Raw genomic sequence first — 24102 nt, forward strand, 5'->3', positions numbered from 1 at the left:
CTGCGTTAAACATACTAAGTGTGTGACTTTTGTCGAAAAAGTTCGATTTCATATCCACATGCTGAAACTCAAGCATTTTAAAAACTCCATTTTGTTTTTATATTGCAAAAGTCAATTTAAAATATCCATTAACAAATTGATATATCCTTGCATTTCGGAATACATAGACTTCTAAGCTTTGATGTTCGAAACATATTGTTTTTTTCTTACCTACAAACTAAATCTTGCTTGTATCTAAAGAATAGGATGGCTGCAATATTACAGTATAAAGTTTACAAAGTTTATCACGGAAACCTGTTTATTATAAACGAGATAATAAATCGGTTTCAAATAAAAAAGAATTTTTTTTATTTGTTAAAATTGTATTATAAGTAAACAGCTTCCCGTGGTAAACTTTGGAGAAAACTTTTTACTGTAATGTTGTAGTATCACATTCTTTAGATTAAAATAAGATTAATCTTGTGGTTAAAAAATAAACTGTGTGTTTAGAAAACGTTAAAATTTAGACCTTCGTCACGTTTACAAGTTTGTTGGATATTGTTACGTTAGGAATGTACTATTCTTATTTTTCTCTTTTTATCCGATTTTTATATGAAGTCAAGGGGACACCAAATATTTCTAAATTGTTCCTGTTTATAATTTTCAGTGTTCGGTCTATGGGTGAATGTATACCATAATTTGTACGGTGAAAAGGTATATAAAACATATGAATATATCTGAGACTTCTGGAGGGAACTAATATATTGGAGAAGTTAAGGACTATAAATTAAATCATTTATTAATTTAAACACAAATACTAAATCAGAGTTAACTCGTCGGGTTTTTAATAAATTCCAGTAGAGTGTTTTTAAAATCGCTGTATAATCATCATTAATAATGCTATGTTTAATGTATTTGCACAATATCTTAAAAATTTGTTTTGCGATCTCTCCAATGTAGTAGAATGAACTTGGTATTTTGGAGACCATACAATAGATGCATATTTCACTTTAGATACGACCAAAGCATAATAAATCGTTCTTAGAACCAAAACAGATAGTCTCAGACAGTTACGAGTGATAAAACCTACTAGTTTCATAAAGTTAAGACCGCTTTTGGTTTTTACAAATAGTTTTATATAATAGATAATAAAAAAACGCAACAGGAGGAGTCCTTAAAACCTTTGTATTGTCTCTGGGTACGCCTGGACCCAGTAGTAAAATTCAAAGGTTTATATATTTATTATATCGTAAATTTGAGACGTGACGTTTCATGATATCCTTAAGATAACGTTTATATACAATTTAACGTATTTGCGTTTTTAAATATCAGTTTGGTTTTCTTTGAAAAGAAACACATTTGTTGTTTATGGGTCCACTTGTACCCAGAAGTGTTTCCAAATTTACATGATGTTAGTCTTGTTTATTTTTCTGAGAAGGGTGATTAGATTTTATGGTTTCTATTTTCGGAAGCGTTTGTCGAGAATTTTTAACGTTGTACCAAACTTGATCGCTTGAAGTTTAGAGTTGAGAGTGTGGTGTACAATCATTTGTAAAAAACAGAATAATAAGCGCTTGCTGAAAGATGAGCTCCAGGAGAGGACTCACGGAAGAGGAATTACGAAAAATCCTTGAAGAAGACTCAGAAAATGAAGATGAATCTACCAATTTAGAAAACGTCACTAGTGATGAAGAGTTAGTAGATAAAGAATTTTCTGAAGAAGATCATGTTTCTACGGTTGATGATGACAAAGATGAAAGCGAAAATTTGGAAAATGAAATAGAATGAACCAGAAGATTTAAAATTAACTGCTCGCGATGGGACAGTTTGGAACAAATATCCACCACCTCAGTCACGTATAAGGTAAGTGGTGGCTCAAGTGGTACACATATTTTTTTACTAAATTTGTAGATTGTATATTGTTTAGATCCATCAATATACTAAATCCTGTGCCAGGTCCCACCATATGTAATGGAAAACGTGGTCGCATATGTAATGTAAAAATATTAACTGTAAAAGAAATATCACTGGAAGAGTTAGAAGCTTTTATAGGTAAATATTTTCTTTACAGTTATAAAATAAATTAACTTGAAATTTTGCATTTTTATTCAAGGTTTACTTCTTCTGGCTGGTGTTCATAAAGGTGTCGGAGAATCTCTGAAGGAACTTTGGAGCAATTCTGATGGTAGGCCCATTTTTAGAGCTACTATGTCTCTGAAACGATTTTGTAACATCAGCCGCTTTTTGCAATTTGATAATAAAGAGGATAGACCTATTCGACGGAGGCACGACAAGTTAGCTCCAATTAGAAGTTTTTTTGATTTATTTGTAGCACAACTTCCCAAAATGTTTGTTCCATATGAAAGCCTCACTGTCGACGAACAACTTGTACCATTTAGAGGTATATATGTTCAGACAGTATATTCCAACAAAACCACGTGGGAAATATGGAATTAAATTATGGCTTTTATCTGATGTCAAAACTGCGCATGTGTATTGTGCAGAAGTGTATACAAAAAAGCAGAAAATCAGCCCCGTGACGTACATCAGGGCGGAAATGTGGTTTTACGACTTATAAAAGGTGTTCAGAATTCTGGGCGAAACATAACCACGGATAATTTTTTTACTGACTACCATTTAGCGACTGAATTATTAAAACGTAAACTAACACTAATTGGAGCATTACAAAAGAACAGAACTTTTATTCCAATTGAATTTCTACCAAATAAAAGTAAAGAAGCACTATCATCAATTTTGAGTTTCAGAAGAATATGACTTTAGTTTCATATAGTCCTAAAAAGGTTAAATCTGTTATTCTTTTGTCCTCGATGCATTTAGATGACCAAGTGTCATTGCAAGAGCATAAGAAACCAGACATTATTTTAGAATGCAATAGAACCAAAGGAGGTGTAGATAAAATAGATAAATTAGCGTCAGCTTATACCTGCAAAAGAGGAACTAGGTGGCCACTTTGCTTATTTTATAATATTGTAGATTTGGCGGTAATTAACGCCTATGTGTTATATATGCATGTAAATCCTCAATATAATAGGAATAAACTACATAAAAGAAGGCTTTATATAGAAGAATTGGCATATAATTTAACAGAAAAATGCCGAACTACCCGAATGACAATAAACGTTCCACAAAAAATCCAAATAAATTTACATGCAGTAGCTGGAACAAGTGGAAATACAAATGAAAGTCCAAAACGTGGAAGGTGTAAAGACTGCGAATGGGAAAAAGATAGAAAAAAACTCGTACAAGATGTCAAGCATGTAAGAGGTTTATTTGTCCTCATCATTCAAATAGCTTTTGTAAAAGTTGCATTGAATAAATATATAATTTTAATTGAATATAAAGTTTTATTATATTTTTTATTACAAAAAAAATGTTATTAGTTTTTGATACATCGATAACATGAAACTACAAAAGCTTCTACGAAGTAATAAAAAAAAATTGGAATTTAATTCACAACAGGTATGAGTTTTATCCACTGGGTCCACCTGTACCCATAGACAAAGAATATAACATTTACTTCGGGAGAGTAGGAAGGTTAACTCAAAACAAGAAAAAGTGGAGATTGCCGCCTTTGATTTTACACCACTCATATTTTAGAAGGTCTCTCACATTACTAAATGCGTTTATGTTACAAACTCCTATATTTTTTCTAATATTTTCGTTTCTTTTGTTTTGTTACGGTTCTATTGCTATTCTAAACTTCTTTTCTATTATTCTTGTCGACATAGTTGTTGTCCTTCCAAGATTGCTGTGTGTGTGTGTGTTTTTTTTATTTAATAAGTCTAGCACACTTGCTATTAAGATACCTATATTATAAAGATACAAATATTTTTTTGTAAAATAAATATAATAACATATTGTTGTTGATCTAGATAAGATCGATTAATAATTGATCAGATTATTATGAATACATGTGTTTCGTTCGACAATTTAGGTTGCATTAGATGATGATTAATGGGAGACACTATTTATATAAAGTTAATAACTTTGTTTGGTACATATTTGATACAGTTTAACTTTTGTGATCAGCATATCCATCGATATTAATTAATAGGAATAAATTATTTTGAGTTGGTTATAAACTCGAATAGTATATTTTGGTAAAAGAAGTTTAATAATAAGATAATAAAACAGGAAAAATTGTTTTTGATTATTATACATTTCGACAATAGCTGACAATCGAAACATCGAAACGTTGATGAAAACGTTTATTTTTATATTTAAGTCATGTTCTTCTTCTTCTATTGGCCATACAACACTTTGTGAACTTTGACCTGATTCACAATATTGCTCTTGCAACACTGCTCTTATTCCATCTGGACTCTCTCTCATTTACGAGTGATGACGTCATCTCGCAGACACAAGGAGTCCTACTGAAGCCAATAGCCCTTCACTGCTTGTCCATATTTGGCAATATCTGTATTTGCCAGCCTTGAGATATAGTGTTATCGAAGAATGTGGAAAATATCATGAACACAACACGCAACAAATACAGAAACATTAAGAAAGGTGAAAAAAGAAAAAGAATTACTCAACACTATAAAGGAAAGAAAAATGAGCTACTTTGGTCAGCTACTAAGAAATGAAGAATATGAGTTGATGCGATTGGTTATACAAGGGAAAGTGGAAGAAAAAAGAGGACCGAGGAGACGACACACGTACTGGTTGAAAAATTTAAAGCAGTGGAGTGAAAAAAACAATAATAGAACTCTTTGCTGCAATGTCCTTAAAGGATGAGGCAAACGAAGAACAAGAGGAGAAGAAGAAAAAGGTTTTAACACGTCTTCCAAACATCCGAAAAACAATTCCTATAAGCACTTAGTGTTTTGCGTTTAAGTATCTTCGAACGAGAATACACAAAATTTAAATGTTTATTTTCTAAGTTGAGTTGGTAAAGTATGGACCAAAAATATTACATAAGATGTTGGTTCAACTGTTTAATAAATGCTTAAAAGGACAACATATAATTGGGATGTTGGATAAATCAGCTCAATATTCAAGAAACTATAAATGAATAAATGCATTATAAGGGAATAACTGTTATCAGCTCAGTGGGGAGGTTGTACGGTCGAATAATAAAAGAAAAAATAGAATCAGAATACGAATACATAGAAGAACAAAATGGATTTCGTGCGGAAAGATCGTGCACTGATGGTATATTAGTGCTACCGCAGGTTATCGAAAAACGGAACGCAAGGAATCTACCTGTACCTTTGAAAAGACTGTTTCAAACATTGACGAAAGTAGATCTCAGTAGAGAGTATGTGGATGCTATCGCAAATATATACAAAAATTCAAGTGTCGTTAAAGAAGGAAACTTTATATCTGAATCATTTCTAATAACAAAGGGGCTTAATGTCTATCTCCAACCTTATTTAAAATATATATTCAATCATCGCTAGAGCAGCGGAGGGAACAAGTATCCAGAATGGGAATAGACGTAGGCGAATGGTAAATGTCTAACAACTTTATTTTTCGCAGATGATCAGGTAGTCGTAGCGAATGATGAGGAAGACATGGCCTACATGTTTAGAAAACTAAAGAAAGAATATGAAAGATGGGGCCTCAATATGAATATGTCAAAGACAGAGTATCTTAAAATAGGAGATGAGAATATCTTTTCTATTTTCTTTAAAACCTGACTTTCCAAGGATCTACCCCTTTTTATAGTCTCCGTGTTCCTCAATTTACTTGCCCCAATATGGACTGAGTTAAGATTCCATCAAAAACATTGCAGTGTGCAGATTCATAAGCTTTTAAAGCTGTGATCCTTTTATACCGTAGTTGGTGTCACAAAGGGCAGTCATTTTGATTCAGAGTTGCTAATTTAACTTCTTTTCGTGTATCTACTGTTTTTTATTCTCTAAACCTATTCTACTCGTTTCTTTTCTTTTTATCCTCAGGTTTTTTTACCGTTCTCCATGCTTCTCTTGATCAGGCTGACCGTTTATATTTGTTGAGCTCTTCTATAAGCGATCCAAATAAATAATTGGTTCCAAACAGTTCCGAAGTATAAGATTATATATGTATTATAAATTGCCTGCATATAGGAGTAGGATTTCAAATAACGATAAAATATTTGAACGGAATAGCACAGAATAAGTATATAACATTTTATTATAAATATGATTGAATTAATAAAATATTAAAGGATATGAATAATTATTTACGAAAATAAAATTTTGTTTATTATTTATTATATTATAATTTAAAAATTATTTTATTGAGACCAATGTGAAGTTTAACACAGTTTCTGAAAAGTTTGTTTATTTAAACACATCATAGACGGAGTTAAAGGAATTCTAATAAAAGTTTTTTTTGAAGCAGAATATTTGTTTGTAATTTATTTATATAATTAATATGTGTAAAAAGTATTGCATATCTAAATAAAATATGCATATATTTGAAAAAATGTGTGCATATATATATGCGCATATTTCGTTAATTTTAGTGCATATATGTTCGGTCTCCAATCATCACACACATCATTTATGAATATTTGTTCTGAAGCTATTTTCTTGTGACATTTTAATATTATAGTCATAAGTGAATATAGTGAAACGTATTGATTACTTATAATAAAAATTATACTAAATCATAATATTTTATTACAGATTTAACTAATGTATTTGAAGATAATTTTGGGACAAATGACATAAAACTGAATGTTTATAATTATAATGGGTGCATTCAGCCGACCTCAGCGGCTGGACAGCTGACCAAGAGGTAGCCATAGATAAGAGGGTTAGGAGGTTGTTTAAATTGACTGTTCGCTGGTTAATCGTGGTGGTAAATAGTTGTTCGATAGGGTGAAGAAATAACTATAGGTAAAAGAAATCTCTTCACACGTTCTTTATTGTGTGCTCTTATGGCAACATATGGAAACATACTACGATACTACTCTTATAAATTTGTAACGACTTTGCCTAGGGCTGACAGGGTTGCCGTCTAGGCAATTAAATCTTAGGGCTAGGAATTATACATAGAATAAAATATTTTGAAATAATTTTAAACAGAGGTAGCATTCCAGCATCCGCTGGAAGTCATCCTCTGTTAAATTTACTAAGCGCCTTTTAAAAATATTAACCTCTCCCTTAATGGAATTTTGTTGATTGAAACTGTTTTAGTTGCTAACTTCACCTTATTTTGTCCAGGCGTCATTTATGTCACATTAGGTCTGCTGTTCAGAGAGGTCAGTGGTCTGATTACAAAAAAATTCAAACATTGATGACGTAATTTCATTATCAAGTATTATTTATTTGCACCTACTAACTAGACATGAGAACAAGGAAACTAAATTTCTTTTATCAGTACTAAATTACGCGTGGTTGGAGTGAGGTTACAGACGTTTAAATTTAAAACCGTTGAATGATACTATTTCAATTTGCATAATACTTCTTAAGAAAACTAAACAAAGGTTAGTTTTTTGCATAATTTCAATCCTGATTTTTCATAAATATCTGATAAAATATTTAACTAATTAATAATCTTTTTCTATTTTTATTTGGTTTTTGAGATCATCACTCATGTAAAAGAAAAGCCAAAAGTCCCACAACACAAATTTTTCAGTTTCAAGTGTCAGGGTCACAATAAATTATGTCTATTATTTATATTCCTAAAATAAAAATATTTACACATGATATAGAATAATTATGTTAAACATTACATTTTTCCTAATGGAATATATAGATCACTTGCTACTTATATTATTTTTCTTGAAAATATTTACATTAGTTATGTGTTTAACTTATTAAGTGCATAGTGTATGTATGGACACATAAATACAAACGATATTTATCCAATATCAGTACTTTTAATGCAGATATAACTTAAACTGGTTTTCTACCTTTCACAACTTGAAATAGTTTTTAATTAGGTTTTTTGTGTTAGGAACTGAGTGCCTGCATGTGAATTCGGCGAGAACTCAATTGATAAGAAGTAGTAATAAGAATCAGTAGTAGTAGTAGTAGTAGTAGTAGTAAGAATCAGTAATATTATTTGAGTTACAGTTACATTTGGAATACCAGTTTAGTATGTATAAGTAGAATTAAAGTAATTAATAAAATAAAACATGTTAAGCCCAAAAGCTTTGACACTCCTTTTGTTTCTGACCAGATGTGGCAATAGTCATGTAAACAGGATAATAACATGATACTTTGGGCCAAATTGGTAGGCATGGTCTGCCATAAAAACATGCACATAGGGCTTAACATGTTAAATTAAATGTGATTCAAAGGATTTAATCATTTTCCTTTAGGTATTATAAGACAATTAGACAACTTGAACTTCAATGTTCAATTAGATGTTACTTATACATAATATATCCATAATAAAAAAATATAATACAATTAGTCAATTTTATACAATCTGGTAATTAAAAACATGTCATAAAATCAGTGAAATTTAAAAATAAATTGATGATTTTTTTAGTTAAACATTACCAACACATCAAATTTTGCCAAATTGAAATAATGTTATTAAATAAGATGTCAAATAAAAACGCATATTTTGTCAAAGTTAAAAGTTTAACTATTGCAATACCATTATTGTCATGTTTGGATGCAAATATAAAATATTGTTTTCCTTTCTCCATAGTTTATTATTGCATATAATATGACTTCTGTAATATTATATTAACCACCTTCATCGCCAAAGCCTTTCAAGCTTAGTGTTTTATTTCTTCAGATTTTTATAAATGTTACTATTTTAGTTACTTCTATTTGTTTACTTATTTTAAAGTTACATGTTTTAGCTCCACAGTAATTTTTACACCCTTTAAATAAATAAACATGTTACAGCTTGTAAACATTGAAAAAATATCATTTTTAATATACTTGCCAAAAAAATACTAAACAAAATGGTCCTGTGTTAACTTTTCCTTAATTTCAGTATAATTCATTGAACTCTCAAAGAGACTGACTGTGTAACAGACCAAATGAGAACACAAATGAAATATTGCTATAGTTCAAGTAAGAGTGTAGACACAATAGAAATAATTCCATATCATAACAATCTTCTATTTATCACTTGAACAATGATCTGGAGACTGGTTCTTTTTGGAAATAAACAATGGCAATTTTAATCTTGTTTATTAACAATATTAATTTTAATACTATATTTACTAATGCTTACTTTTTCCAGTATTCTCTACAACTGCAACATGGACCTTTCAAAACTACGTGTTTTAAAAAGATCAAGGATAATTCATTTATGTATGGCAATTACATTTTTTACATCAGGAGTGATAGTGAATGTTGTGCAGTGTATTCTATATTTAAGTCTGAGACCATTTAATAAATGGTTATACCGAAAAATTAACTGGTATTTGTCTTATACAATTTATTCACGTAAGTAGTACCCATTTCTATTTTATTATTATATTACCTGGGATCGCCAGAAATTAGGCATTTATTGACAGAAAAGAGAAGAGAATAATTCAAATAAAAACAGAAAAAAAAAGGAAAAAGTAAAACATTGTGTAAATGATTAAACTAAACTAATTTATTAAAGAAGCAATATGACTCGTGTACAAAATATCAACTATTACAGAATTATAAAACAGAAATTGAATATCAATCTAACAAAAACTTCATTATCTTAGAAATAGGGAATTGTCTGTTAATGATCTTTCACTATGTGAAAATATGTTGCAAGTAAGGGATTCTATTTTATCAACAATACAGCAATCGAAACAGTAATTAGAAATGTAATATTCACTACAATCGATTGTGGCTTAATTCCATATAAACATAATATTTATCAAATAATAGCAATGATAAACATAATTGCTCAATGTTTAAATTCGTAAACATTCATTTATGAATCTTTTTTTGATGACTATTTAATATACAATATTCAAATTATGCATAAATAAGGCATACTATACTACATTCATACTCTATTTACAGTCTTAGTTTTTCCAATGAAGCAGGAATGGTATTATAAATAATATCATGGTGATTGAACACTGATAAATGTATATATCGTTAAACGATGAACCCTTTGGAATAAAAATCAACAACAAATGTTTTATCATTTTCTTGACAAAATCCATTGAATATTGCCAAATATAAGGGTGGGATCTTTTGAGTGGTCAACCACAGAAAGAATAGTGAAAATTTAATGTGTATGATCTTCATATGTATTTTAGTTTTGTGGGTTGAAATTGCAGAGCTTTTGTTTTCTCAATGTTATCTGGGAGCATTTATTCCTATTCTGTTTAAATTTCCACTGATCCCATATACTTCAATCTTCTTTGAATGAAAAAAGTATTTTATGTATGTGATAAATTAATATACTTAATTATACTTTTATAAAAGTTTTACTACTAATTAAAAATCCTTTATAAAAGGCATATTAATATAAAAACCCTATCAGGCTATATCACAGAATGTTTTTCCAAATGATTATTCTATCATCAGTGCTTTTGTAGGTTTTCATGTTTGAAGCCACTAAATACATGGGTAAAACCCTCTTAATATTGTTAAAGTAATTTTATAAAGTTTAAGCTACAATCTCCCTCACCTCACTGTGCTCGTATATCTCACCTATAGCCTAAGCAGTGCTGTTAGCATACTTTAGTTATTTATTATCTACAAATTATCACAGTAATGCTGTTGTATGCAGCTTCTAATATTATCATGGATGTAACTAGCGAAATAGCTAGATTAAGACATTTTGATATTAAATCGATACATATTTTCCGATATTACGATAATAGAAACCTGTAATCACTTCCTATGTTCACTGAGTTTAATTTTTCTATAGGTGACAATATAATAATCTCTTGTTAATTTTTGTTTTCTACTACTGTCAAATGTTTATTTGTATGGAGCTTACATTTGAAGAATGTTTGTGTTAAAATTTCCTAATAATAATTATTCGCTCTTGTCATGAAAAATTTCTTCATGAATATATTTACTTTGAATTTGAATATATTTTATATCTGTTTTTAATTATTGTTAATATTTAATTAATATTAAATATGTATTACCATTACATGAAAATTGATCAATTGTGCTTTTATCCATTTTAAATTATATTTTATCAAATATCTTTAAAAAAAAAGTGACTTACTTGAATTTTTGTCTTTCAGAATTAGTATGCCTAGGTGATTGGTGGTCTCAAACAGAAATAATTATGTACGTAGATAAAACCGTTTTTGATAAATATTTTGGAAAAGAACATGCCTACTTGGTCATGAATCACACATACGAGATAGATTGGCTTATAGGCTGGATGATATGTGAAAGAATACACGTTTTAGGGGTAAGTTACAATATATTTTATAATACACTTTATATATTGATATCTTTAATATCTTCTTTAATATTCTAAAGTATTTGTACCGTTTGAGGAAGATTTTATTTTTGAATTAACTTGTCTCGGCATCTTTGGTCATTGACACAGGAGCAAAGGTTTTACAATAGTACAGAGTTAGAGTATTTACACTACAGATACTTGAGCAGTTAAAGAATAACAATATTATGTGAATTATATTTTGTTAAACAATTGTGTAGATTTTAAGAAGTCTATTAGGCTTTTGAGTCAGCTTGAACCGTTTAGAAGTTCTTTTAAACTGTGGTTTATATTGTTTGCAATGCGATTGGCCTGGTAGTGTTGGCATTCTGTGAGGATCTGTTTGACGGTGATAGGAATATCGTTGCAGTGGGAACATAACTGTTGGTCTCTAGAGGACATAAGATGACCATGTGTCCTATCCTCAGTCAGAATGTAAGGGATAAATAGCTGTTAATATTACGTTGTATTTCTCTGAGCTTTGTCTTTGGTGATTCAAAGTTCTTGTCACTTACCTTGGATATTTCTTTTGAATTTTGATTTTATATCTTCTTGGAGCTGTATGCATCTTATTTCCTTGGATTTCGATATGAGAAGGCATCCATATTGTTATTGTTCAATTTTTCACATGCAAAAAACCATTTCATTTTTCGCTGTATTACATCCGATCATTCTTCACCTCAATTATAAAATTTTTACCCAAGTCCAACACTTGATAATACTCCCCACCCCATTAGAAATACAGACAGTTGTAAGATAGCAAACAAGAAGACGCTCTCTCGCCTGTTGAGTTTCGCTAGCAGCAGACGTACTCTCTTCTCTTCTATGTTGACTATCGTTAGCAACAGACGTACGCTCTCTTTCCTGTTGACTATCGTTAGCAACAGACGTATTGTCTCTACTGTTAACTGCCGCTAACAATAGACATTCTCTCTCTTCCTGCTTATAGTTACGCGAAAAATACCACGAATACACTTTTAAATCGTATACAGACCTAAATGTGCTCTATCTCGTGATCTCAATGTTAGTACTGCGAGACACGTGTTCAGAAACCGGTAAATACAGCTTCCCCGTACGAATAACAACCGTGAGTGAAAGCCTGTAAATACCGCGAGTGTGTGTGTGCAGCAGAAGTATTGGTAAGACTTGTTATAAACTTAATTTGCTATTATCTGTATAACCCTTTACTACTTATCCTAATTTATTTGAACCTGCCCTATGTAATACAGTCCTCATACACTGAAATTATATTCATAATTTCACATATGTACACCCGTTTTTGTACAGTTATAGAAGTCCCTCGGGAAGCGTAGAGATAAAGCGATTTTAGTATTTTTTGCACTAAGTGATGTTGATTGAAAATATTTTCTAACGAATGAATTGCAGATAAGGAATCGGTACACAGAGCTACACTTTGATAATTGTCAAAAGGAAATTCAAGAGCTTTTGAAATACTAAAGTATTCTCCGGAAAACACGCTACATTCGTTAGGTATTTCTAATACTCGTATTGTCCTAATATTGTATCAACTGTAGTGACAGAACAGCCAACTCCATCTGCGTTTCGGGATGCATCGGTATAAAGCACTTTATCATAGTGGGAAGTATTCACGTATTCACTTCACTTTTCATGTATTTCATGTTGATCATTTACTTGTTGATCATTGTTTCAAATAATTTGCGAAGGGCACGTGTTAGGGAGATTGGCCTGAACGAGTTTAGAGAGTTGTGAAGATAGCTGATTTCTTTGATTTTTTGTAAGAAATATGGAAACGAAGTAAATTGTGACTTTAAAAACTACCTCCAATGGGCTGTCAACTTAAACATATTATTAAAGCCTGGTGTCTTAAAATTGTGTTATGAGTAAACCTGAACTCCATTTCGTTTATCTCTAGTACCTAGATGGGTCTGTAGTACTATCCAGTTAGACATTACTGAGTTTCCGGCTAGTATAAAAATCGTGTCTGGAGATATAAAAAATCTATATTATACAAATTTATGCTTTATGATAAAAGTTCAATTCTTTAATTTATTTCAGAACTGCAAAGCTTATGCCAAGAAAGTCATTCAGTATATACCAGTTTTGGGTTGGGCTTGGAAATGCTCAGAATTTGTCTTTCTGGAGAGAAATTTTGATAAAGATAGGGAAGTTATAAATAAACAAATCACCGAATTGGCAGAACATCCTGATCCAATATGGGTAAGTAAACTAGAGATACAAGTGATATTTCATAATACTAATGATTTCAATTAAATTTAAATAAATTATTTAATACATGTATATAAATATTGCATTCCTACACAAAAATAAAAAGCGCGATTTAATGTTGGTATCGAAAAATTACTTCTGTGTATATTGTGTTGTGAGTTAATTCTAATTTAATGTTCTTATTTTAATTTATTAAAAAGCACGATAATTTATAACAATTTATTTAACTAATAATACATAATTTATATAGACGAACGTAACATTTAAATCGCGGGCGCGAATCTTCTTTATTAACTGTCCCTCCATATAAAATGTTTCGTTTATATACAAAAACTGCCGTTATCTCGAAAATTCGACAATCCTCTCGACTAGATTGGGCGGCGAAAACGGTAAGGGCAAACTGGATTTCCCATCGACTCGCCTCGAACTTTGTTTTTATAACATCGTGTGTCAGGTATTCATGACCTGGAAAATACTCGAATAAATAAGGATATTAGTAATAAACATGTTTACCGTTTTTGGGTCAGAATTTATCGTAACAATTGTTTTGTGAAGAAAATATGCAAGAATATATTTTCAGTATTTCTAAAAACAACTTATGTATCTACATGAGTTGATACATTAGTGTTTGTATTTTTAGAACGATTTCCGAAGTGGAAATTGAAACGTCAATAACCGTACTTTAACATTGAATTGTGGCTTATTCCCATTTAAATAGTAATTACTTTAAAATGTCACAAGAAAATAGCTTCAGAACAATATTAAGAAACATTTTTGCAATTCGTTTACTTTTATCTCACAAGCTTGGATTAGCATACAATGCTCCAGTCGCCAAGTCCAGTACGTAAAATAAATAAAAAAATTCGAACGGGATTACTTAAAGAAAGTGCCCTTACAAGGCAATTAACCACTTAAAAAAAGTTAAAGTAAAGAAAAATTAATTTTGACATGCAAAAATTGGTAAAAAAATCGATTTTTTCAACTTGTTCTTCAAATGTCTGTCATTTTGGTTTTTAGTTTTAATTTTTGATTAAAAGTGGTAGATTGTCTTGCAAGGGCGCTTTTTTTAGATGTTAACTTAGGTGCCTTCTAGAAAACATGCTATTCGTGGGTACGAAAATCAACAAAAAAATTTGTTTAACTCAAAAGATAAAAAATTATGTTCGTTTCTAAAATAAAGGAACTGAGAATTTTTTTTTATATTCATTTTTTATCCTTCTAATCAGTACTAGTACATTAAAAAAAACATTATTTAATATGTATATATGTATGTATACCTATATTCATATTTAAATAATATTTTTAACTGAACTTTGTACCTTATATGTATGATTACATAATATATATTACATACAACAAAATTAATGGGTAAATGATTAATCATCTTTTTTAAATAATGGTTTATATTGACTGTATAATAATTTTTAACTCAAAATTAAAAAGGATTTAACCCTAGATCCTTTTATTATTTCATAATAATATTGTCAAAATGCTAATAGTGAATTAGATTACACGGAATATTTGTGTCTATTCGATGATATAGTAATTAAACTTAAACTAGCACAAAACATAATAGCAAAAGTGCAATTTTCTAATATAATGTGAGTTTCGTTAATGGAAATTTCCATTATGTTGTATATAATTTTGTTTTTATTAATTTCGTTATTTCGCAAATAAAGACTAGGTACTGCCTCAGGTTTGAGTTTTAGACCCTTTTTAGAAATGCAATTTAAAAGTTCCTGTTGTAGATTTCTTTGGTAATCTTCAGTTTTAAAATGTGTATAACAAATTCTTGCAGTATTACAATTAAAATTATCCTTTCTACAACAAGATATAATCCACAGTTTTCTGGTCACACTATCTTAGGAAATGTATGAAACCTAAAGATTTGATCTTCATTGTCACTATTGCAACAAGCAATTGCACAGCATACTTTGAAAAAGGTACAAAACCAGATATACAATGGCAAATAAAAACTTTCAGTTTTACAAAAAAATACTATACAGTATAAATAAATAGTAACTAAACACCATTTGTATAAAGACACATATATAAGCATAAATCTAAATTATTTTTCTATTATAAAATACATGACTCAGTCAGTATTGAGTTACTTTAAAATATATTTATTATCTCATAACTTGCAATTTGCAATAGTCACTATTGATAACCGATATTATTGTTGAACTTTTGTTTTTATACAAGCTTTCTGTCTTGCCGGTGTAAAGTCGTCTGAAGTCGATATTTATTGTGTTTTGCGTTTGAACTAATTTGTGTCTTATTTTCATATTATTATATTGTTTGATAAGTAAATTTTGCATATCATAATCGGTAGGTTATAGTAATGTTTATATTTTTTATATTACTAAATTTCATTATAACTCATCTAAAATACCATATTGAATTGTAAAACAGATTTTTCTCTATTGTACTCTATTTTGTTTTTATTTCAGTAAAACTGCTTGGAAGTAAGTGACAGTGAATCAGAATAAGCAAATCTACTACTATTTACCTATTCACAGTATTTCCTCTGCTGAAAATTTTTAAATTTCAAGGGATTTGCATACAAAAAGAGTACTTATATTATTAGTATATGTATGAAAACAAAAATAAATATTTCGCCTGAATCTCTAGGAGAAGTAAAGGTTTTACGCTACTGAAAATATATTTTTTATTCAATTATAACCAAAACAAAACATTTAAAAAAAAATTAGATCACTTTTTAACCATAATTTCAAAATTAATGTGTACGTTAAAGCTGGATTTATAGATTGACGGACTGTAGACGTAGACGCACTGCAGACGTAACAAACGGACTATAAATTTTATTTCAATTTATAAATCGACGGAGTGGAATTTTTTCGCATGAATAGAAACAGAGGCTAGAGTTGGTGACCATGATACTATAATATTCTTTTATTATTTATTATTATTATTTTATAAATTCTTAACGTTCATTGTAACAAATAATCAACAAAATCAAAATTCGATTATGTTGATAAACAACTTTACAAAATTGTGGGCGGGACAGACAGTTCACTTTGGTTGACAGCACAAAATTCTTACTTTTGATTGGCCAGACGCAAGTAACGCACTGTAAAAGATGAAAGTTGGCCAACTCTTCCGTTGCAGTGCGTTTCACTTACGTTCCGTCATGCGTTTACGTTCATTTATAAATAAGAGTACACAAAATTCTATGTTGATCTTTTTCCAGTGCGTCTACGTTTACAGTGCGTCAAACTATAAATCCAGCTTAAGCTGTAATAATGGGTTCGAGGTTGTTCAGGCGATCTTAACTACGTCACACTCCTGGGCCAGCTGTCAAATGTCATGCGCAATATCATACCTTGCGTATTCATTGTACCATGCATCTATCCCTCTAAGTGAAAATGGACTTGGTATTCTTTTGAAGGTCACTGTTTCAATTAGCAAATGGTTTAGGAGTAGGACCTAGTGCTCTATTCCTTTAAATAATTACTATTTAAATGTGAATAAGCCACAATTAAAGGTTAAATTACGTTTATTGACGTTTCAATAAAATTTGTTTAATTTACTAATGTTTGTATTTTGAGAACGATTTCCGAAGTGGAAATTGAAACGTCAATAAACGTAATTTAACCTTTAATTGTGGTTTATTCCCATTTAAATAGTAATTACTTTAAAATGCCACAAGAAAATAGCTTCAGAACAATATTAAGAAATCCTTTAAATAAAATGATGAAAGTTGATTATTAGTGAAAAAAATGTCAAAATTGAAAAGATTGGACATAGTAAAGTTCTCATTTAATTAACAGTATATATAATGCCAACTCTCTTACTTAATTAAGGTTACAGTTGTTTGCTTGATTAATTCAATTTTAATTTTAACTCTGGTTTTCTATGTGTTCAATTTTTGTTTCATGTTGTTTTTAGCTTTTAGTTTTTGTTAAAACAAAGACCTATGTGCTGTTGCCTGATGATGGGGCGTATATTGTAAGCCTAGAAACCGCTAGTCCAGAAATTCAACAATAAAAAGAGAATTGACTTATTTCGTATACACTAGCGCAATATGTTTCTGAACCAATTTAAATGAGAGTCTACAGTATATTGTCAATATAAAAATTAAATACTATGCTATGTGAGCAAAATATGATTCATAAACAATTTGAAGTCCATTAGTCCTCAAATTACTAATGATGAGTTTTTAGTCACGTAAACCTTCTAAATGGTATACTGGTTTAGATTTTTCATTCTCAAAGAGCATTTTATTCTATTATGTCTCGGTTATGATCAAGTTTATAAGTTGCGTGTTTGTTTTCATTAATCTTGTTGTTCATGGTCCGACTTTATACTTGTTGTGCACAGTTGAGGTACCCGTGTACGTATGTTTTAAATGAAAAACATATTTACTGGATCATTTTGTAAAATTATACCTAAAATTGCGTACAAAATACTTATTTTATGTACGTAATCGATTTATAAATTGATAGTCGCTTATTAAGCCTACATTTAATTAACCTTATCTTCAAAAGAATTTTTACTGTTAGTCTAAAGGTAGGCGATTATCAGATTATTTTTATTGGCTCTAATTAGATATGTCCAAAAAATCATATATTTATGATTTCCTATCATTAAATTATTGTAACCAACTTTTAGTATAATTAGTTTGGTCAAAGTGAATAATATTTCGACTTTTATTTATTAGTCAAATCTTGAAATTCATATTTAAAATTAGGGAACTATCAGCAGCCTAATATAATAGGTAAGTGCCATAATGTATTGACGTACCAGCAACAAAAGGAATATTTTTAGCGTTCATGCATGAAGAAGTATTGGGTAATAGTGAAGAGAAATGTTTAAGTGAAAACGAGGACGAATGGTCTATTATAAAAAGAAATATTATTATAAAATGTAATAAAAAGATTATCATATATTTATAATAACTTTGACATTTTGTCACACCCTTGTTAAGTAGGCTCAATGAAAAGTGGTGAAAAACACTCTTTCCAAAAAAAAAATAGAACCGATAGCCAATAGGAAACAGGATAGCATTTTTTTTAATAATCATATTTCCATTGGTTATTAACATTAAGAGCTGAAAATTAAACAGATTGTAAATAAAGATCTAAATTTCAGTCCCGATTTCACTCGAGTGAAAAAATTAAAAGTTCTTTGGTAAAATTTTATGTGCCATGCGATTTTTAGTTTATAGTGATTTTTGTGTATTATATATTCGTAGAATAATATAATTCGTAACTGTAAAACTGGCTAATAAAAGGTTTTGCAGGTTGCTAATTAAGTTGATAGTTCAATTACTTATAAAAGTACAAATTAATAAAATTATAGCATATCATTGTTCATCGATCATTAAATTATACATAACGACTTAGCAGAAAATAGTTTATAATTTGAAAACCTTGAACGTAAAATATTCAATAGAAAATAATCAAACTTAGTAAACTATCTAAACAAGTTTTGAACAACTTTAAAATGTATCATATTAAAAACTAATGTTAAGGTTGAAGGGTAAATTTGGTCTTTATTCGTGGTTATTTGAGAATTTTGTTGTATGTCAGTGATACCTCTGATGTATGTAAATGCTTATTTGCCTTCGTATGATGAGGGTCTGTCTTTGCAATGAGTTTGAGAGGCTCCTATTTTTGTGATTATCGCGGTAACCATTCTGGACGAGGACTTGTTTTAAAGAAAAGAGCTCAGCGATCTACTTGCATCATTGCAAACGCGTATTGATCTGGAGATGACGGTATTAATGAATTAAGATGTGTGATGGGAGAATGGTGGGGCATGCAAGTAGCGGTTCGTATGAGTGAGTTTTCGGCAAACAAGAGTGATGAAAAACTTAGGAGTGTTTTTTTATTATGGGAACGTCGGGAAACGGTAGGATGAATTATTTTTGTTTTTAGAGGAATTAGGATTTCCCCTTATATTTGCTGTTACAGAGCACTGGCTTGAAGTTAACGAGCATTTTTTTGTAAAAAAATAAACCATAAATGCTAGGTATGATCGTCCAAGTTCAGGTGCACCCTAATTATTTCTACAAATAATGATTTCTCTCCGGTAACAAAATATGACTTTCTGTTAAATGAAGCCTTTTTTGAGTTTTCATTAGTTTATAACAAGAATCTTATTTATACATTCTTTGCATTTATAGATCACGTATAATATATCATAATATAAATATTAAACAAATTTATCTATCACTTCTTGCCCAAATTATTTACTGTCGGAACTTGGCGCAGATAAGATTAAATTTGAGAATAATTAATTTCCAACGTAACAACATACAAAGGTTTGATTAATTTTAAAAATTTATTTTATATAAATAAATCACTGTTTTATTTCTTAAAAATTACTTATCGAATGTGCTATTTACTGATAATTAATAAACAGTTGATAAATATTAAAATAATATATGTATATACTCAGGCACATAAAAAATTATTTTTAAATGTTAACTAATATTGATCTTAAGTATACCTCTTTTTATTTGCGATCAATTTTTAATAATTTGTTGGACCAGTAGAAAGAAAATTTTCATAGATTAATTCACATTATTTAAATCTGTTTTGACCTATGAAGAATTAGATCTTAAATTAATTTAGCCAATAAATAAAAATGGAAAATCAATCTGCTACATTTACTTAACCAATAAGGTGTCGAAACGTAGCAGGAGTGCTGGTAAAACTACCTTTATAATATTGGATCACAAACAGAAGTTTAATTAATACGAAAGAGCTAAGCGAACAATTTAATGGGATACTGGGAAACTTACATCAAGCTATGTACCAGCTTCTAAGACATTGGGATGTTTCCTTTAAACAACGAAGTTTCAATACTCTACTTATGTCACAAGCAGTTGCAAGATTCTAGATTCCCAATAGAAAGAGAAAAGGCATAAAAATATCAGACGAAGAAGAAGAAGAAGAAAGAAACCAATTGATACGAAATTTAAAAAGATATTTCTTATGCCAGGTTTTCTTATACATATGTATCAAGTTTAAGGTGTCGTTTCTTCAAAAAAAAAAACAAAAGACATAAGAATAAGAGAAGAAAAGGGCCCCGTTTTTCTTAATTACACTTAAGGAAAACTTTAATGTTTAGGACATTTATAAAAAATGAAAATGTATAATAATACAGTAAGAACAAAAAGAAGACCAATTTTCCCTAAGTTCAATTGCATTCTTCGTTATATTAAAAGGAATTTATCTACCAAACTTCTAGGACTTTTTCTTCAAGAGGTATCGTACGCACAGTGGACTGATAGACAAGGAAATGTCACCTATGTAATAAATAAAAGTTTATTTATTAAATGAAAGAGGTCAATAAATATATATATATATATATATATATATATATATATATATATATATATATATATATATATATATATATATATATATATATATATATATATATAGGCAATTTGTTATTATAATCAACTTATCAGCTATCACGACTTAAAGGTTTTCATTCACGTAGGTACTTTTTAAAAACACTGACAAAACTACTGATTATGATTGCTGACCTCCAGGGTTACTGCAAAATAATTCACGTTTCGCGATAGGCGTCAAATGTATACAAATGACATTACATTAACGGATTTTATGCCGAATCCAAATTAATTTTTTTCTTTAACACGCTTTTAAACCCTAGTTGTTTTTAGATTCCCCATGTTTCTAATAACATCTTTATCAACGTCTGCTTTGCCTTGCAATTCTTAGCAAGGCACAGATTAAAGCAAAAATCTGAATTTGGTTTCAAAAATTAGTTTACGGATTAAAAAAAAACAAGTTCTATAAAGAAATGACTGAATGGCAGCAGTGTAAAGATTCGAATTTTTTTTTGTAATTTTTGGTACTTTTACAACCGAAAAAGGTAAAAAAAAATTAAAATGATAGCGTTATATTAGTTCGTGCGATACTCAAATATGTGACAAATACTTGGTTAAAGTTCAGCATCCTCAGCAAGATCGGTCAAATAGTTTTGAGGAATCGTGGTCGCCGTATCTAAAAAGTGATTTTTAATATAAAAAATTTTATAAATAAGGATTGCAAGGCTCCTAATGCTTGAAGAAATGACGTCAAAATATAAAAAAAAATTGTGATTGTCTCTTTACTAATTCCTAGCAATTGAAAATATAATATTATTCATCTGAAAAATCTTGGCATTAATGCTAACAAAGTCATCAGAAAAGGTGTTTTTCGCTTTGGTCCTTGATTTTATCATGAATGAAATGAACCTTATGTAGAAAAGAGCGGAAGATTATTCTTGGACCTTCATCTTCATTTTTTTTCAAGTTGTTGTTTGAAGATAGATGGAAATTGTAAAGTACTTACACTGATACTCCAAAACCGATTTATAAAAATGGCAGCAGGGCACTTTTTCGTGCCCTCAGGGATATAAATGAGATAGACGTAATGGCATGTAAGTATATTTAAAAGTAAACACGGACACCCTTGATGCCTCTTAATGAAAATGCAGTTAATATCATGTTAGTATCCTTGAATTTTTCAGACAACTTGAAACATAAAAAACAATATTCAGTACTCGGAGATAAAATTCACTTTTAAAAAGTATCTCGTTGACTTTTTATATCTTGAAACCAAAACTTTTACCGATAATCAGAATTTATATGTAAAAAATATTAATTTGTTGATAAAATTATATACAATGTACCAAATATAAGACATTGATCGTCTACGAGAAAATAAAAATAGAACCGTTTTATGATAAGAAGTTTGATTACATTGATTTTTGTCTGTATTTTTATTCACAACATATATTCCTGAAATTTTAATTAAATAAAAACAGTATATTCTCGTTATAAATTATCGGCCCACTGTTGACCTACGATTGTTAAAATATGACTAGATCGATGACATCTCTGGTACAAATTATAATGGCTAGCACTAGTTACGCAAGAGACACTATTGATTATGGTAATCGGAGACCAAAATTCGACAGGGCAGGATAACCATCAGAATGCAAGGCCTCCTCGGTACGTCAACATGCGAAACTCTTGCATACAAAAGGAAAAAATACTCAACCCACTCAGATAAAAATAGCTACCTGGAATATAAGAAGTATGTATCAGCCTACATGGTTGGAAAACTACATAACTTTGTCAAAGAGAAAGGGAGGCTAAATATATATATATATATATATATATATATATATATATATATATATAGAAAAGAAATTTAATCTTTGCAGATTAGTTAAATAGTAAACTCTTAAATATTGGGGAAATCTGCAAGAAATACTCTAATGTGTATCAATTGTTTCGCCGAACGTTTTCGCCAAAGAGAATTAATTTGGCTTCTTCAGGGCTGAAAGAGAATAAATTATAATTAGCTACCATATATTATCTATTAAAACATTATTGATCTTACCGTAACTTAGAATTGTAGAGTTAGAATATTAAAAAACTTTGCTAGTAACATAGTGGTGTTTTTTGTTACTATGTGCAAAAAAAGTTTTTTATAAGAATTGAAATGTATGGTAGCTTCGAACTTGCCACGTAAAGGCTTACCCAAGGTTAATCGAAAAACCCAATGCAACTACATTTAAAAGGAGGTATTTCTTTGAAATGTCGGCAATAACTAAATTTTAACTATTTAAAATCAAAATTTAGTTATTGCCGACATTTCAAAGAAATACCTCCTTTTAAATGTAGTTGCATTGGGTTTTTCGATTAACCTTGGGTAAGCCTTTACGTGGCAAGTTCGAAGCTACCATACATTTCAATTCTTATAAAAAACTTTTTTTGCACATAGTAACAAAAAACACCACTATGTTACTAGCAAAGTTTTTTAATATTCTAACTCTACAATTCTAAGTTACGGTAAGATCAATAATGTTTTAATAGATAATATATGGTAGCTAATTATAATTTATTCTCTTTCAGCCCTGAAGAAGCCAAATTAATTCTCTTTGGCGAAAACGTTCGGCGAAACAATTGATACACATTAGAGTATTTCTTGCAGATTTCCCCAATATTTAAGAGTTTACTATATATATATATATATATATATATATATAATATATATATATATTTGGTGTTAATGATGTACAATGGTCAGGAAATGGAGAGATATCAATAAGTAAATAACCACAATATGTATTACGCTGGAGGAGACAAAACTGATCATCAATACGGAGTAAAGTTCATCATAAGCAACACAATTAGAAAATCAATGTTAGATGTGGTTCAGATCTCAGAAAAAATAATAATGCTAGAAATCCAAGCACGGAACTTTAATATTAATATGATTCAAGTGTATGCTCCTCCTCAGCTGATAAAACGGAAGATGAGGTCGAAAAGTTTTATTCATAATTGCGTAATTTACTGAAGTTAACAAAATCTAGAGAGATTACGTACATTTTAGACAGTTCGGATTGGTAACTAGAGACGGGAGAGGAGAAAGGCTCCTAGAAATGGATAAAAAAAGAAAAGAATATGGTAATTGCCAATACTTGGTTTCAGCTTTCTAGAATCTAAGAAGACTATATACATGGACGTCTCTTTCAAATACAGAAAATCACATTGTCATAAATCAGATATTTTTATACTCATAAACAGCAGATATAATAACT

General features: G+C 29.7%; 1 protein-coding gene across 1 annotated transcript in view; it reads left to right on the plus strand.

The window, feature by feature from the left end:
• The first annotated feature begins 7174 nt into the window (after positions 1-7174).
• LOC140446098 (1-acyl-sn-glycerol-3-phosphate acyltransferase gamma-like) overlaps positions 7175-24102 on the plus strand; it is a 35718-nt gene continuing 18790 nt past the window's right edge. Inside the window, exons 1-4 of the mRNA XM_072538632.1 lie at positions 7175-7417; positions 9142-9347; positions 11096-11268; positions 13336-13497. Of these exons, the coding sequence (XP_072394733.1) occupies positions 9161-9347; positions 11096-11268; positions 13336-13497 (522 nt within the window). The 5' untranslated portion in view covers positions 7175-7417; positions 9142-9160. The remainder of the gene's footprint in view (positions 7418-9141; positions 9348-11095; positions 11269-13335; positions 13498-24102) is intronic.

The sequence above is a fragment of the Diabrotica undecimpunctata genome, chromosome 7, assembly GCF_040954645.1.
Source record: "Diabrotica undecimpunctata isolate CICGRU chromosome 7, icDiaUnde3, whole genome shotgun sequence".
NCBI classification, from domain to species: domain Eukaryota; kingdom Metazoa; phylum Arthropoda; class Insecta; order Coleoptera; family Chrysomelidae; genus Diabrotica; species Diabrotica undecimpunctata.